The sequence below is a fragment of the Barbus barbus genome (assembly GCF_936440315.1).
Source record: "Barbus barbus genome assembly, chromosome: 42".
Classification (NCBI taxonomy): domain Eukaryota; kingdom Metazoa; phylum Chordata; class Actinopteri; order Cypriniformes; family Cyprinidae; genus Barbus; species Barbus barbus.
Window position 1 is genome coordinate 3,454,312 of NC_136720.1, and position 17,953 is coordinate 3,472,264.

A 17,953-nucleotide genomic window follows, 5' to 3' on the forward strand; every position below is an offset into this window, starting at 1 on the left:
TGAAAAGACAGATTGTTTAATGACTACAAGCAGCAATATAAGAACTTTGAGTTTGGGATTTTGGCTCAGAGAAGACTTCACCTGGCATTTGTGGTGGAGAACTAAGCTCTGATCCTGAATCTGGTGGTGACTCGGGTAACATGCTAAGAAATGAGAAAAACATGCTAAAAAAAACAACAACCATTTTTCTGTGGCAAGGGCAACCTGTCATTTAGAGGAGGTTAAGTGGACTTTATTTGAAATTATTTTAGTTGGGAAATTTGAAAGAACTCACAAAGTAGGATCTGTCTCATTGCTCAAATACTGCTCCAGAATACTGGTGTCTACCACGGCACTCTCTAACACACCACTCACATCCTGTCCTGATGGAATAAAAAATATGTTAAAATACTGTCTCTTGTTCAAATTTCTCCTCATGTGATGAATTTTGGGAAGGAGGTTTGATGAAATGAGGCTTTTAGTCACTTTATTTTACCAATTGGTTCTCTTGCTTCAAGTAGTTTGAGCTTTGTTTTTTTTTATCAATATTCAACCAAAGTTACCAAATTTGCAATATCAAGTGGCATTAATATGTGGTCACATTACTGTGCTTGGCAAGATTTCGCTTGAGGGTGAAAATTTTGCTCATGCAGATTTTGCTCATTTTCAAGTTGGTCACATGAATTTGCTGCGTTGAAAAACAGAAAGCTGCTTGTTTTGAAAGAGACCTCTATGTGAGCTGTGTATTATACATACTACACTATTAAAAATAGACATTTGTTTATGTAACTGCATCTTTTGTACAGTTAAAATGGAACATGCAAGCATCTATGCCTCTATACACAATACAAAATCCTTCTGAGACACTTCAAAGCTTTGACACATATCTTACTCCATGTCTCACCAATCACCAGATACATGGACACCACAATATTGCCAAGAAAGGAAAGGGGCCTGAAGAACCTCTCACAATACACAGACAATCTGGTCCATAAACCAGCTTCCAGAGGCCATCAGATAACTAATATATCCACTAACATTACTAAACAAACATCCCAGATGGACCTCAAAACAAATCTCAGACAAAAGCCACTCTAGAGAATGAGGATAATGAACTTGAGGTGCCTCGGCAAGACAAAACAGGCTAAAAGAGGCGTTCTGGCGCAATATGGCTGCCGTCGCATCATCCAAGTGGATGCTGCACATTGGTGGTGGTTGAGGAGATCCCCCCTCACAATGTAGAGCGCCTTGAGTGTCTAGAAAAGCGCTACATAAATATAACAAATTATAAATGTACAATCACCACAATATCAAGAAATGGCACCAGAACCTGAAAAGGGTTTCACAGAGGACATAATAAAATCAGCACACTGTGCAATAATAAGTACAAAACTAAAATTATAGAATTATAAAAATGATATATAGACAAATCAAGGAGACAATTAACATATGTATGAATGTATGGCCTTGATCTTTTAGCTCTTCTGACTGAACTATTGATGGCAAACTGTACCTTCATACTGTATAGATTACAGCCACCTATATTAGATATGCTTTGAAAACCATGTAAAACACAACCCTTATACAATATTAACATTTACAGTTCTTAATCTATGTTGTTTGCATAGCATAATAAATTCCTGGTTGGCAACCGGATTTCAATGTAATATAATTTTCACAGAAATAATAGCTGATAGTGACATACATTAAACATGAAAAGGAGGTTGAAAATACATTTGATCCCATGATGACAATACTCCTGACCAGTGTTGGGGAAGCTACTCTGAAACTGTAGTTTGACAAGCTACAAGCTACTCGTAAGTTAAAGTAGTTAAACTACAGTCAAGCTACCCTTTTGGAAAAGTAGTTAGCTACACTACAAGTTACTATCAAAAAGTAGCTAGCTACATTGAAACTACTTTTTATTTTTTTGAACAACGTATATTATAAAATAACTGAATAAGTGTCTGAGGAATGTTTTAAGTAAAATATTTAGTGTTTAGAACAATGCAATACAATTATGATTTCTGTTTAATTATGGTTTTATTACACACAACACTCAAATATCTCAGACTGTTACAAAAAGTGTAACCTTTCCTTGTCGTTTCTTTGAGAGACATGAACTTGGACAAATAAGGCCATGGGTAATTAACGTTAGTTGTTTCTCCATCCTCCAAATCTGCCGCCACGTCTTGCTCCATCATGGATAATATGGGTGTGTCAACCCACTTCTGTACGTCAGTGAACCGTTAGCCGCAAGATGCGTGATTAAACAACAGGTGGCGGTAATGGCAAAAAATGAGTTTGTAATCTAACAAGAAGAATATCCTTGCATCGCGCTGATTTGCGCAGGCTCGACAAAACGCAATGTAGCTTTTGCTCACGCTACACCGCTACTTGCTGCAAAAAGTAGTTAGCTACTGGAAAAGCTACACTGTTTAAAAAGCAACTGAGCTACTGCCAAGCTACTGAAAAATGTAGTTAAGTTAGTAGCGTCGCTACTTGTAGTTAACTACTCCCCAACACTGCTCCTGACCAGCAAAAGCAGTTGTTGTACTAACATTGTAAGGTAAATCAAGTGAATGTTGTTTAGGTGTCTTACCATTAAAAAACTGCTGCAGTGCCTCATTTTCTCCAAGAACATCCATTGGATCAACTCCAGATTTTCTGAATTTCGTTAAGTGCAAGTTTTGTCAAACCATCTACTAAAAAAGCACTGTGTGAACAAAATGGGACAGGCTGTATCTTTGACATGGAGACATAGCATGAATTGACTCAAATACTAATTGCTTAAATTTCCCCCACTTCAGGAAAAAATGAGAAAGATTGGCAGTTTGTTTGTGTCAAGAACACAACCGCATTGGATTCCTTTTTGTTGTGCTCCTAATGTAATATGGCAAACAAAATTTCATGATCCCACATATACTGAACAAAATTGTAATACTTCAAAACTTGAACATTTAAAGTCAAAGTAGAACAAAACTGAAAATGTATGCCCTCCTAATACAAGCTCAAACTGATCATGGCCTAGAATGGCGGCAGCCATTTTAGCTGATCTGACTGTTCGCAGACTTCACAGAAATGACCATATTATATTATCATCTTAATGTAATGTAGGTTACATTAAATTTAGTCATTTAAAATCATCACTACAACCTGCTAATATAACAAACATCACGACAACTGAAGTTGTACAATGCAAATATAGTCAAACTGCCCATAACCTTGATCGCAATATCAATACATTTAGATTTTGTTTATTCAAAAACAACAACAAAAAAGGTTCTACCTGTTCCCCCCAACAGTTTCAGTTCAGACTTCGCTTCTGTTGGATTCAACCCATTAAAGTAATCAGCTCAAGTGTAATCCATCAGTAACTCCACATACACCGTAGATAGATGTATTCTTACATTAAAATAATTAATGTATATAGAAAAAGAAAACAAAGAGGTTCTTATTCAGTGAAAACGGCAGTTGTCGTGCAGTCTCACATGTACTTTGTTCACTGACCCTAGAGGCAAAATCCACCCACTGCCGAGCAAACACCCGTAGGAGGCCATAAAGGAAGCTTTGCTTCATGAGGTAATCACACACAGACATGCTACAAGAGCTGAAGCGATTAATGGGTGTGTTTCTGTGCCAATAGATCATTGATATCCTGGACACCTGTGCATTTGACCGGAACAAAGAACAGCATTAATGATAAAATTAGACCACATATTAAATATAGTGGTTGCACATACCCAATTTACCCACATAATCATGTAGTTTAGCCGTATAGTTGTCATAGCAGTTGCTAAGGAGACATTTCATTGCAGTTTATTATGTATTTAGCTGTTTGATTGATGATTATTTAATTTAATACTTTAATTATGTTTAAAAATTCTATATATTTGCAGATTTAAAGTAATATTTACAGACATTTCAGAGCTGTACTTACATGTTATAGCCACTTGGGCACATTAAAAGTATGGCTGCTGAGTGAACTAACTTTGGTTTTTGTTTTGGCTACACTTTAAGGTGTCCTTGTTACAGTGTAATTATACATTTAAGTAATGAGTAATGTTAATTAACTGCATGTATTTACTATATGGCTAGGGTTAGGATTAGGGTTACTTGTACGTAATTATGCATAATTAATTGTTATTATAATAGTAAGTACATGTAACGTGTAACAAGGACACCTTAAAATAAAGTGTCACCTTGTTTTTCCATAAATATGTAATTAAAACTGCAATGGGATGGTTAAATTAAGCAATATCACACATACGCTTTTTCTTACACCTTTCCATATACCTTATAATACATGTGAGTGCTTACATAATCATTATCAGAGAGCAAGCACGAAAGGTGTGTATGTACCTATTGTAATTGTTAGTCATCTTCTTTTGAATATATGGTGTTACCTGCACAGAAGATATTAAAAATGGCTAATTTTGCTTATAACGCCTCAATGGTTTGGCCAAAAAGTACAAGATTTAGTGCATCATAAGTTCATTTATGTAATTTTCCATGTCAGCCATTTAAAAATGTTGGTGTTAAATGCTATATATAACAAAAACATTGCATAGTTACGAAACTTAATATATTCTAAAGATGCTCAAAACGTTTTGGGGCAAAGCCAACTTGTGGTCAATTATGATTTAAAAAAAATGGCAATAGCTTTTGATCAGTTTTGCCTGTTGTCAAGAGACTTGATAGGTCTTGATAGATTCCTTGGATCATGGCGAGAACATAATTATGCTATAAACAGCAAAACTTCCATTATGATTTTCTTTCAGAATCTACCTTTTCAATCTAAGATTGATTAACATCTTTGCATATTAAACAAGTATTAAATGTGCAGTTCTTCTGAAAACTTTTACTACGTTTTTACTATTACAGCTGCCGAGATCAACTAATCATGAAAAGTGTTGATTATAGCATTATATTTTGATATAATCCCATTGCATAAAAAGTTGCAGTGCTGAACATTGCATTCTTTGTTCGATTTATGTATATAATCACAATTTAAATGATTTATGCTACCAAAAAGAACAGTGTGTAGTTGACTGTTGGCTTTTTTTTTTTTTACATGACTTTTCCAACCAGAATATAGAAGGAAGTTTTATAAAATTAATATTTAAATGATAATGTTCCTGCCAGCCACTTTAAAGCCTGTTCACACCAGCTATTAACTCTATTGGAATCCACACAAACAGTCATGTTCTTTTTATTATAAGTGTTTTGCTGTCTGCCTCTTTAAATGCTTGAGATCTTTAAAGCTGGGTGAATTGAGATTGCCTTTCAGAATTTTTAGCATTCATCATCTGAAAAAAAAAAAAAACTTTTAAAGGGTTTTAAAACTTTTTAAAGTCCTTAAAGTCCAAGTAACCAAAATGTAAAAGATACGAAAAGATTATATAGAGGTTTGCAATGCATGCACAAGCTTTTGTTTACCAAATCTATGCGTGTCAAAAAAAAAAAAAAAAAATCATAGAGAAAATAATGTTCATCATAGAAAGTCATTTTTTCTATTCATAAGTTTTGGATTAAACTGACAGATCCATATGAATTTGTTTTACAAAGCTTTTTATATATTTAGACTTTCAAAGTTGGAGCAGAAACCTCTCAGCTTTCATTAAAAATATCTTCATTTGTGTTTCGAAGTTTTACCAGTCATATGGTTTTGGAACAACATGAGGGCGAAAAATTTTGGGGTGAGCTAATCCTATAAAAACTGTCTCTTTTTCCACCTCATGAACAATAAAAACACTAACAGGCAATCAGAATTTTCATATTTTTATAGTTACAGTTATTATATTAATCATCCTTGGTGTGAATGGCCCTTTACAGCAGAGAAAATCTTAATGTATCTTCACATGCTGTGGCTCTGAGAGGCCACCGCTTCATGAGGACAAACACCAGCATTAATTCTCCTCTGGAGGTGCACAACTTTATTCAGGCTTCCAGAAAGGCACTAAAATCAAAATGAGGGAGCAAATCCTCTCATGAGGAAATACATATAGTGGTTCCGAGAGGATACACACAGAACATTCCAGATATAGAAACACAACAGCACAATAGCACACAGCTAGCTACAGCACTGAACATATCAATCTAAGAGAGGTTGAGACGCGTTTATTTGAGTGTGATTCATCCTTCATTGTACAGAACAACCTCCAGCTACAGTTCATGCTTTAGTGTCATCTTCTCCTTCTGTTTCAATAAATATAATGAGGTGTGGTGGTCCCTGGGAAGCCACTCTGACAGGACTGGTAAACTCCATCATGTCAAGGAGCGACCGGGTTAAGACGATGGCGTTCCCATGACGGTAATGGCTCTGTTCACAGTTCGTCTTTGTAGTACCCCAGCTTGGCGTTGGACATCTCCTTCCGTAGCTGCATGACCTCCCAGAACATCTGCTCTGCTTGGTAAAACACAGAGCCATGACGTATTAGAAGGGAAACTTTTATAAGAACAAACCTCTACATTTTTACATTTACCATTGTTGTAAACAGTCATCACTAGGGCTCTTGCGATAACCGCAATATCGCAATACCGCGCTTTTGATGAGCAAAACCGCATATTTGTCCATGCCCATGTTAATTAGAGTATTAAAACGTGAAAAGTATTAATTTAAGGTACATTTAGAACAAATAAAAATGTGCGATTAAGTTGCGATTAGGGCTGGGCGTCAAATCGATTTTATCGATCAACTCGAATTTGTAGTTTACGTCAACTTGTTTGAATGAAAATCGGTTTTCTCTTTAACATCCGCCAACGCTCCCCTCCGGGCTCCCGTAGTTCCGAATGGGCTCAGCCCTCTCTCCGCACGTTTGCCATATAGGTTGGGCCGATAGACGATGCCATCATCCATCGCCGATGGCTGATAGACATCATGATGTTAAGCTGGCATCATGCTTTTTAATCAATCACGTTTTAGTCGAGATTCGCGATCGCACGTATTCTGTTTATACTATGGAGCGGCAGTAATTACCAAACATTTTACAAGATTAGATGTTTGTCAGTGGTGCTCAGGATCTGCAAATCATTCTTCATCGTCCCGCCAAAAAACAACCTACAGTCACTGATATTTAATGCCGTTGAATGTTTTGTTTGCACTTTATCATAACTACCTCCTATCTACTGAATAGCAAGATGTTAAACTTGTGTTTAAAGAAAACTTATCAAAAAAGGTCACATAATTTAATGTTTCATGTTATGTTACGTTATTTTATGTTACATTTTCACTGTTTACAATGGCAGGGCCTGCCATCTTGTCTTTTTGGCTTCTTGTTACTGATTGCACTTTAACCCCAAGGGGGAAATCCAGATCAAATCTCAGAAGGGAAAATCAAAACAAAATAAAGTTAAAACTTGTTTTGAACAATCTATTTGTCATCTGCAGATTGATTTTAAGTAGGGAAAAAAAAAAAAATCGATTTAAATCGTAAATCGGATTTTTTGTGAAAAAATCTGGGATTTTTTTCTTAGGCCATATCGCCCAGCCCTAGTTGCGATTAATCACGAGTTAAAATTTGTAATCGATTGACAACCCTATTATATATATATATATATATATATATATATATATATATATTGTATGGTGATAATACCGCATATCGTGGTTTTGAGTCACTCAAAATTACAGCAAGGGAAATTCCTTCACCGCGACAGCCCTAGTCGTCACATTAACAAATCCTGTTTTATGCAGTGGTGAAGAGTAACGTATTAAAGTATTATTACTTTGTTAATTTACTTAAGGTCATTTTTTTTTGTTGTATTTTTATTTTGGGAAACTTTTACTTTCACTACATTCCAAAGTACTACACTGTATTTTTTAAGTCAACTACATTACATAAAAACATATTCTGTTATTTCAAACTGAAAAAAATAACCAGGGTGATAGCAAAGTCCGATTCATAAATGAGCTGATTCTTTTCAATGAACCTGTTGAATCAGTTCACAAATTGCAGCGAATGATTCATTGGCTTATTGTTCTGATCCGACTGCAGCGTTTCTCCAGTCAACAGCTTACTGATTAAATGATCCAGTCAGAACAAGTTCTGAAGATTATCCCAGAACTCTCAGCAGGCACGCGCTGTCTAATGAATGTAAACAACGCTGATTACTTTCGGCAAAAGCGTGCGCATAGTGAATGTAAACAACACTCATTACGTTGAATACGTTCTGGGGTACTCTCCAAAATTATGGAAGACGGTAACTCGGGGAGAAGAACTGCTGAACAAATTATGTTATTATTGTTTTCTTTGTGCACAAAAAATATTCTCGTAGCTTCGTAAAATTACAGTTGAACCCCTGATGTCACATGGAATTTTATCAATGGCTTGCTAAGTTTCTGTGCATTGATCATGGTAATATCATTGCTGTCTATGGAAGATCAGAGAGCTCTCAGATTCCATCAAAAATACCGTGTTCCGAAGATGAACAAAGGTCTTACGGGTTTGGAACGACATGAGGGTGAGTAATTAATGACAGAATTTTCCTTTTTAGGTGAACTATCCCTTTAAACTGATATTATAGTAGGTTGAAGGTTAATGGTTAGATACTGTACAGTATGTTTTGGCAATAAAATCTTTTCTTATATTAGATTAGGGGTCGGCAACCTCCAGCAGTGGCACGCAGAGGGATAATCGCCGGCACGCGAACAATAGGGAAAACTGCATATGGACATACATTTTGATGTAATAACTTCTCATAGTCATACAGCCTTGTTAGGAGCTATAAATACTATTAAAGTGTAAAAATTAACTTGCGCCAGTCTACGGATGCATGCGTGACCGCTGCACATACTAGGCGCTTCAGATCAAATCCTCTGCGGTCTAACAGCGCTGTCAATGTCAAAATGACTAAGACGGCCAATCAAATCAAAGTAGGCGGGGTTTACCATTCACAGATGCTGAGCTCGAAGCGTTTAATATTGAAAGCGAGCGAGGTAAGATAAAGATGCAAATCATTTAATATTAGTCAACTGTTTTACGACAGAAATGTTAAAATGACCAACAGCTATATACATTGATACTTGATTTTATACTTGACGCAGCTCTGTTTATTAGCCACTAGAGCGCCAAAAGATACGGACTGCAGCTTTAAATACTTAAATAGATTAAAAATAAAATACTTTTTGTACATTTACTGAAGTAAAATACTTAAATAACTTAGTAATATTTTGTTAGGCTATCTGTACTTCTGTACAGTACTTTGATTTGATTTGATGTTCCTGAAGTACTAAATACTCGGAAGTTTGGTGCTAATTTAAAAAAATAAACTGTGCTTTTGCGAACAGTCACCTGAATTAAAATTGGTTCATCGTAGTTTTCTATTAACTATCTTTCTAGTGTTTTAATTGTAGAGAGAAGCAGGTTATCCCTCTCAGTGTATTCTGCCAGGCTGAAATGACATGACGCACATGTTTCCCTAAATGCCTTTGTAGATACCAGAAACTGTAGATTACATAATGCATTGATAATGGAACACATGTATTATTGTGCTTTACCATTGGAGACAATGAGAGAATCAGCAACTGTGCGGACAAAGAAGCCAAAAAGTAGCTTTTTTGCAGAAGCAGAAAAAAAAATGTATTTGAATAACACATTTATCGGAAAAGGCCTTACATAACAGTAGAATACACAATGATTTCTTAATCTAACAACAAATTATTTTTATAAGTAAAACTAAAACAAACTTATATTAACCAGATTAAATCCATGTGGAGAACAGCATCAAGCTTGGATGCTGATTCATAGTTTTGAATGATGTGACTCTACAAGAGAGGAATTATTAGCTTACCATCTTGTTGTTTGACTAGTCCTTGGAAGATGTAACGAATGTAGGTGAAGAAGTTGCAGACAGACGTGATCTGATGTAGGTAGAGAAGAAAAGTGACATTTATACAAACCTCAGAGAATGAAGACAATATTCAAAACATAATAACCAAATACTAAAAAGCTGACGTGGTGAACCTAAAGACATTTCAAAAATCTAAAGAAAAAATTAAGCAATATAATTAAACCTTTATTATGGTATAACAGGCTTTTCAGCTTTTTCCAAGGTAGAATTACATATTGAATTATTTTGATACGGAGGTGAAATATCTGGAGATTTACTCTGACAGTACAAACATGATGGAAAGATTTGATTAATATCGCTCAAGTTAACATCTAAATGTAAGTTTGGGAGGAGCCTCTCCAAACAAGGTGAAATTAGTTTCTTGGACATTTCTTGCGGGCAATTTTCTCTCTCAGTTACAAAGTTATGGGCAGACAGTAATGAAGATTTTGTAATATTGCATATCAAAATGCATTTTTTTTCCACAAATTTCATTACATTTATGAACCGCTTGTCCAATATAAGCTTGTGGTGAAATCAAATTTTTAGATATTTTTTTGATGAAGATTAATTTCTCCAGAATGAAACACAACTCCCTAACATTCAGGCCCAAGTCACATTTACGGTCTCATTAAGCACAGTATTTTATTTCTGAGTTTTGTTCGCTGACCTTATATTAGTACATTTTTCCTTGAATTTCTCATTATTTCTTGAGTTTTTAATCTTGTCACCTTATCAAAAGATACCAAATTTGCTAAAATGATCCAAGATGAAATGTTACAGCAGATTTCCATGTCCCTTTTTTGCAATTGCTCTTTTTATCCACTTGCTCGATTTGGTAGAAGCATCAGCACATTGCCAAATATTTTCTGATATTAATGTTAAACTTTTAAAACATTCGATTTTGATATTTAAAACATTAATTCTACAACCACTGAAACACATAAATTTGCTTTCTTTTGAGTATGAAACACAACAGAATGAGAAATATTAATATTTTCTGAAGACGATCTACCCAAGCATCCATTTTTCCAAATGTGTGTTTTTCAAATCATTTCAGAGGAGATGCTGCGAAATCTATAACAAGGCAATAATGCAATACTCACCCGATAACGGCAAAACGGAGATACATAATAATAGTTGCTGGAGTCGCCAAACTTGATTCTGTGTTTGCAGGTTTTGGTTTGACCACACAGGGCACATTTCCTGCACAGCGGGAAAGAGATTGAAAGCTTTTAGAAATATATTATACTACAAACCTGATGGACATCTGAGGAGCGATTTAGGGCTGTGAACTAACACTTGGGTGAATAATGAAAATAGATATGAGGCACTGAGATATGAACTCCCTGAAACAGACACTAGGGAAATCAAGACAAGGATAGGGAGGCAGGGCGGCACGGGTCAGATCAGGAGGACTTGAGGGACTGATCACGATTCACTTACACGAGAGTCTGTGCCATCCTGCTGCAAAGGGAAGCCCATCGGAACAAGAACAAAATCAACAAAAGGACACAAATACAGAAAGAAAGAATGACGAAAGAAAGTCATGCTGACAGGCTGTTCAGTACACATGATCCACACAACACTTTTAAGAACGATGAAATAAAAATAAACAGCGAGAAATAGAGTATTTATAAATCTGACAAACTTTAGATGCACATCTAATTAAAAAAAACACTGGTTAAATGTAAATTAATGCATAAGAGAAAGTGTATCATGTCTGTTTTTGTCCTTGTGTGTAAGTCTTTGGTGATGCTGCCTACTGTTCATGACACGTCCTGTGTGGTTTCCAAGCATGCTTTGCATGTCTGTGTTCTTCCTGATTGTATGTATGATGTGTGTGCAATTTCTTATCTATTTTTAAGAAAGCTTAAATGACTTACAAGCACAATGATTTATTGGTTTACAAAAAAAGGCAACTATTAATCTAATTATTAATTACATGTGCTAATTAATTAGCACATGTAATTAATAATTACATGTTACACTGTTATAGTCTATCTGCATGATACTTAACTCATATTTCACTCATATTAGGAGAGTTTCAGATTCATGAATCTACTTTCTTAACAAATAATGGGCCTTGACACAGGCTTTGTGTCAAGTGACTGTAAATGAAGCCATACTCACTTGGGTCCTCCACACTCAACAGCAGATGCTTTGACCACCGGCAGCGGCTGGAATCCCACCGGCTCCACACTCAGAGTGTTCTGTTCCACCGCCTCCAGGATCGCAGATCCAAGCTGTGGATCACACAAATTATACATAAGACTTGAGATCGACCAATTGATCGGCCAACCGATTAATCGGGCTGATTTTTGGCATTTTTTAAATTATCACATCGGCCGATTGCACTGCAAAATTAGGCCGATTTATTAACGACGTACCCTCTGCGGATGTGCGTTTACAGTTTGATCTGAATGAAAACAACGTATCGGTGTGGCGCAGCTGACACAGAACAGAATACGCGGTTTACGTTCAGTGGATACTCTCCAAAAGGGACGAATTGTTCAGCAAAGTCGTTCTTTTTGTTTTCTTTGCTTTGTAAAATTACGGTTGAACCCCTGATGTCACATTGATTATTTTACCTATCTCCATGCTACATTTCTGGACGTTGATCGTGTTAATTACATTGCTGTCTATGGGAGGGTCAGACAGCTCTCAGAATGCATCAAAAATATCTTAATTTGTGTTCCTAAGATGATGACGGAGGTCGTACGGGTTTAGGACGACATGAGGATGAGTAATTAATGACAGAATTTTCATTTTTGGGCGAACTATCCCTTTAAAGTGTTCTGTTACATGTGTGTAGTTTTTTTCATACCAATTTCTTTGATTATAACTGAAATAAACATGCTTTTGTATTCTGTTTTATTTAGCAAAATATTTTGACATTTAGTTTTTTCGCATACTATAATGTCTTTAAAAATTATTGTACTGTAAAATCTAGTAAAATCTACATATATTCAAGACCGTAAGCATAAAATTACTTCCAATTATAACCAAGCCCAAAATATACTAGAATACTCTTATTTTGAAATATGTATGCTTTACTACTTCTAGCTGCTCATTCAAAAAGATGAGACAGATAAAATATGCACTCTTATGATCATCTACAGCATATTACAATATAAAGAAACCATAAAGTAAATGTTATAATTCATTAACAGTAGATGTGAAGTGACATTCAGCCAAGTATGGTGACCCATACTCGGAATTCGTGCTCTGCATTTAACCCATCCAACGTGCACACATACAGCAGTGAACACACACACACACACACACACACCGTGAACACACACACACACACACACACACACCGTGAACACACACCCGGAGCAGTGGGCAGCCATTTTATGCTGCAGCGCCCGGGGAGCAGTTGGGGGTTCGGTGCCTTGCTCAAGGGCACCTCAGTCATGGTATTGAGGGTGGAGAGAGCGCTGGACATTCACTCCCCCCACCTACAATCCCTGCCGGCCCGAGACTCGAACCCGCAACCTTCGGATTACAAGTCCGACTCTCTAACCATTAGGCCACGACTTCCCCACAATCATAAGTAATCGCTTGGCATAAATGCAAGGTATTCACTGATAGCAAAATGCTCTTTAACAATGAGCCAGGACACCACAACATTGCCATATTTTACCTTCAATGTGCAGCACTGATGTCTTTTTATTAAATCATAGACTTTTGAAGTTTAATAATCACATTAAGTCATACTGCAGCTCCTGTCTTCTCTGTCCCCAAATTTAAGAACTCTTAAAATTATAAGTTAAATTTAAGACTTGTCAAGAACCCTGAATAAAGTAATTGTTTTTCAAACACTATGAAAACAGCATTTCTAAAAAGAAAAAGCACTTGGTAAAAGTATGCCTTAAAATGGCATTTTTTGTTGGTCAAGATCAGTGTTGGGTAAGTTACTTTCAAAAAGTAATTAATTACAGTTACTAATTACTTAATCAATATTGTATTTAAATTACTTTACTAATTACTCTATCTGAAAAGTAACTTAGTTACTCAATAAGTAACTTAATTATTCAAATCGCTAATTAGGCTACATCTTAAAATCCCTATAAACCTTAATAGAAATTAAACTCTATATTCTTTCAATTCGAGTCAAACATAGAATAATTTAGCCTTTTAGCTTTAAAACAACTGTAATACTTAAACATTTTTATGAAAAAAAAATGTAACCACCTTTGGTTAACAAATAGAAATACTCTGCAAAATATCTGAATAACAAAAAGGCTTAAAAGTTAAACAATACATTTCAGTTTGGCAAGATGTTCAGGGAAAGCCCAACTAGTAAAATCTGTACAGGTTTATGTCAAAATAACACGTTAACTAATGTAGGAAAGAATAAATTACAGAAATGATCTTCTCTGCTGAATAATGTCAGATCGCGCTGTTCTTATGAGGTAAATTTCTCATAGCAGGTCTTCTTTCAAAAATGATGAATATTAGATGATTTTTTTTTTCTTAATATTTTACATTTTTTTTGTATCTAGGTGAGGGCATATGCGCGCAGGTGACTGCATATAATGAGCTCAGACACGGGAAAGACTGTACCTTGCTTTAGTTTCATACGGATTGCATAATCAGAAACATTAGTTTTTAATTTGAATTTGTTCAAGTGTCAAGTAGACACTTCAAGATTTTTAGATTCTATTGATTTTAGTCTTGTATGTATCTGAGTCGGGGGGGGGGGCACAAATCACGTTTTGTGTGTGTGTGTGTGGTGGGTGGTGGTGGTGTGTGTGTGGGGGGGTTCGGGGTGGGATGGGAAGCGTGCAATCTGTGAATGCGTGCAGTTTCTGACGCTCGCTAAAGCGTGCAATCGCTTTCTTATGTGCGCTGTTTTACCGGTTTCACTTTCGCTTTCGAAACGATCACGTTCAGCAAGAAGGGGAGAGGATGGAAAGTGGGGGGCACCGTAACTCTGCCCGCGAATGCCCCCTCTTGGTGCCGGCCCTGATTTGAGTATTTAAGGTTTCTCTGTGAATCAGGAAAATCTGAACGTGAACGCACCCGCACGCGGAGGGTTAAAGCCGTTGCATTCAATATCTTTAGACGGTAAATTTAGATTTCAAATTCAATATTGCTTTTAGAACTGTTGAAATTATTTACTGTATGTAACGCAAGTACTTTATAAGTAACTGTAATTAAATTACATAAAAATGAACAGTAATCCCTTACTTTACTTTTTCAGTGGATAAGTAATTTAATTACAGTAACGCGTTACTTAGTAACGTGTTACACCCAACACTGGTCAAGATGTACTTCACGAGTATGCGTGTTTGATTCTGCCACCTTAAATGATATGCTATATGTTTTGTGCTAGATCAAAGCTGCTTGAAAATGTGAATTACACAATCTCATAATAAAAAAAAAAAAATGTATTATATAAAAGTTATTAGCCAAGATTAATCTCAACGATTAGCTGAGCTGTCACACTTGTATAGTACTCATTGCAGCTAATCATTTACAGAAACGAATGTCTACAAAAATAAAGTAGAAGGAGGTGCTCCTAAGTTCTACTGAGGGATGACGGCAGAAGCATACCTCACTCTTAGAAAACGTCAGACATGGGTAGATGTCTTCTCTGTAAATGCGCTCGAGGAAGGAGCAGCTTCTCTCCAGGGTCGGCTCCTCTTTCCAGACTTTGAACTCGTTGAAGAGCAGTGAATCCACCTAACAAACAAACACATATTGTCAAAAGCGCACACATACTATTTAATATCCACAATTACAATGCAACTTTTAAAGTCCACAATGCTGGATGAAAGGAAGACGGTCAGAAAACTTTCATAAAAGGTCATAAACTGTGTGGCTTCAGTCACAGTTCACTTTCATTATATGGAAAACAATGCCCAGTATGTAATATTTTAAAATCTTCTTTTGTGTTACACAGAAGAAAGTCAAATGGGTGCGTTTCCCCCAAGCATTGTTAGCCAACAATGATAGCAAGTTCTGTCATTAGCAACAGAGATGAACGATTTGGTGTTTCCTGAAACCAACAATAGCAACGTCATGTGGATGAACTACAGCTGTGGTTAGAACTTTCTTGTTAGTATGACCTGGACTTAAATAGATCATGCTCTTGAGCAAAATAAGCAAGCTTGCATGCATACATGTATTCAACTTTATCTGCATACATACAGTATACACAGGTCAAGCCATATATGCTATATAGAAGATCTGCTTGATTGTTTATCTCGTAGCAAAATGCACCTACAGTATCTCACAGAAGTGAGTACACCCCTCACATTTTTGTAAATATTTTATTATATCTTTTCATGTGACAACACTGAAGAAATGACACTTTGCTACAATGTAAAGTAGTGAGTGTACATCTTGTATAACAGTGTAAATTTGCTGTCCCCTCAAAATAACTGAACACACAGCCAATAATGTCTAAACTGCTGGCCACAAAAGTGAGTACACCCCTAAGTGAAAATATCCAAATTGGGCCCAATTAGCCATTTTCTCTCCCCGGTGTCATGTGACTCGTTAGTGTTACAAGGTCTCGGGTGTGAATGGGGAGCAGGTGTGTTAAATTTGGTGTTATCGCTCTCACTCTCTCATACTGGTCACTGGAAGTTCAACATGGCACCTCATGGCAAAGAACTCTCTGAGGATCTGAAAAAAACAATTGTTGCTCTACATAAAGATGGCGTATGCTATAAGAAGATTGCCAAGACCCTGAAACTGAGCTACAGCACTGTGGCCAAGGCCATACAGCAGTTTAACAGGACAGGTTCCACTCAGAACAGGCCTCGCCATGGTCGACCAAAGAAGTTGAGTGCACGTGCTCAGCGTCATATCCAGAGGTTGTGTTTGAGAAATACCCATGAGTGCTGCCAGCATTGCTGCGGGGGGCGGGGGGGTCAGTCTGTCAGTGCTCAGACCATACGCCGCACACTGCATCAAATTGGTCTTCATTGGTCAGCACATAGAGACTCTTTCACCTAGATATCACACTATAGAACTAGAAAATACAGAAAACATCCAAACCAAAAGTAAGAGTAACAATTTAATTGATGTTCAACAAATAAAAAAACAGATATAATACAGATAAACAAATGATACACGTTGGCTTATTGAATATTAGATCCCTTTCTACAAAAGCACTTAGCACTTATTTGTAAATGATATGATCACTGACCATAAACTAGATGTGCTAAAACCAGATGACTACATTAATTTAAACGAGTCTACCCCCCAAGATTACAGTTACAAACATGAACCGCATCCAAAAGGTAAAGGGGGAGGTGTTGCTACAATTTATAGCAATATTTTCAGTATTTCTCAGAGGTCGGGTTTCAAGTATAATTCGTTCGAAGTAATGGCGCGTCATATAACATTATCCAAAGAAACAAGTGTTAATGATAAATAGTAGTCTTTTGTGGTAGAAGTAGTTTTTTGTGGTAGATTTAATACTGTCATATGGAATTGATGTCAGTGGTGTTAAAATATTGCAGCAGAGCGATGATATCTCAGATCATTATCTAGTTTAGTGTATATTCCATATAACTAAAGCTGTAAAGCCAACTCCTTGTTACAAATATGGTAGAACCATCACTTCTACCACAAAAGACTACTTTATAAATAATCTTCCTGACTTATCTCAATTCCTCAGCATATCCAATGGCTCAGAACAACTTGATGATGTAACAGAAACTACTGACTCTCACTTTTCTAGCACTTTAGATACGCTTGCTCCTTTACACTTAAGGAAGATTAAGGAAAAGTGTCCAACACCGTGGTATAATGAGCACACTCGGGCCCTAACGAGAGCAGCCCGGAAAATGGAGTGCAGCTGGAGAAAAACAAAATTAGAGGTATTTCGTATTTCTTGGCGAGAACGTACCCTATCCTACAGGAAAGCATTAAAAACGGCTAGATCTGCTTACTTTACGTCTCTTTTAGAAGAAAACACAACCCCAAGTATTTATTTAATACAGTGGCAAAATTAACAAAAAATATAACATCAGCAGGTGCAGACATTACCCAGCAGCACAGTAGTAATGACTTTATGAACTACTTTACTTCCAAGATCGAAACTATTAGAGATAAAATTGTAACCATGCAGCTGTCAGCCACAGTATCGCATCATATAGTGCACTATAAATCCTCTGAG

At 36.4% G+C, this 17,953-nt stretch overlaps 3 protein-coding genes across 12 annotated transcripts in view; 1 reads left to right on the forward strand and 2 right to left on the reverse strand.

The window, feature by feature from the left end:
• The window catches only part of LOC306861607 (myelin regulatory factor-like protein), a 28,205-nt gene extending 24,719 nt beyond the window's left edge, over positions 1–3,486 (reverse strand). The window contains exons 1-4 of the mRNA XM_079403983.1: positions 3,269–3,486; positions 2,582–2,695; positions 275–362; positions 82–143 (exon numbers count right to left, since the gene is read on the reverse strand). Coding sequence (XP_079260109.1) covers positions 82–143; positions 275–362; positions 2,582–2,627 — 196 coding nt within the window. The 5' untranslated portion in view covers positions 2,628–2,695; positions 3,269–3,486. The remainder of the gene's footprint in view (positions 1–81; positions 144–274; positions 363–2,581; positions 2,696–3,268) is intronic.
• LOC306861123 (uncharacterized protein) overlaps positions 1–17,953 on the forward strand; it is a gene marked incomplete at its 3' end in the record, with an annotated part of 730,281 nt that overhangs the window by 147,415 nt on the left and 564,913 nt on the right. The gene's annotated exons all lie outside the window — the stretch shown is intronic.
• LOC306861637 (rab-3A-interacting protein-like) overlaps positions 5,747–17,953 on the reverse strand; it is a 38,978-nt gene continuing 26,771 nt past the window's right edge. For 3 of the 10 annotated variants that reach the window (XM_079404027.1, XM_079404029.1, XM_079404022.1), the window contains 5 exons: positions 15,376–15,504; positions 11,944–12,056; positions 10,917–11,016; positions 9,772–9,841; positions 5,748–6,385 (listed from right to left, as the gene is read on the reverse strand). In XM_079404027.1, coding sequence (XP_079260153.1) covers positions 6,306–6,385; positions 9,772–9,841; positions 10,917–11,016; positions 11,944–12,056; positions 15,376–15,504 — 492 coding nt within the window. In that variant the 3' untranslated portion in view covers positions 5,748–6,305. Of the gene's footprint in view, positions 6,389–9,771; positions 9,842–10,916; positions 11,017–11,256; positions 11,278–11,943; positions 12,057–15,375; positions 15,505–17,953 lie in introns of all 10 variants that reach the window. The other 7 variants (XM_079404021.1, XM_079404025.1, XM_079404024.1 and 4 more) reach the window with 5 other exon arrangements.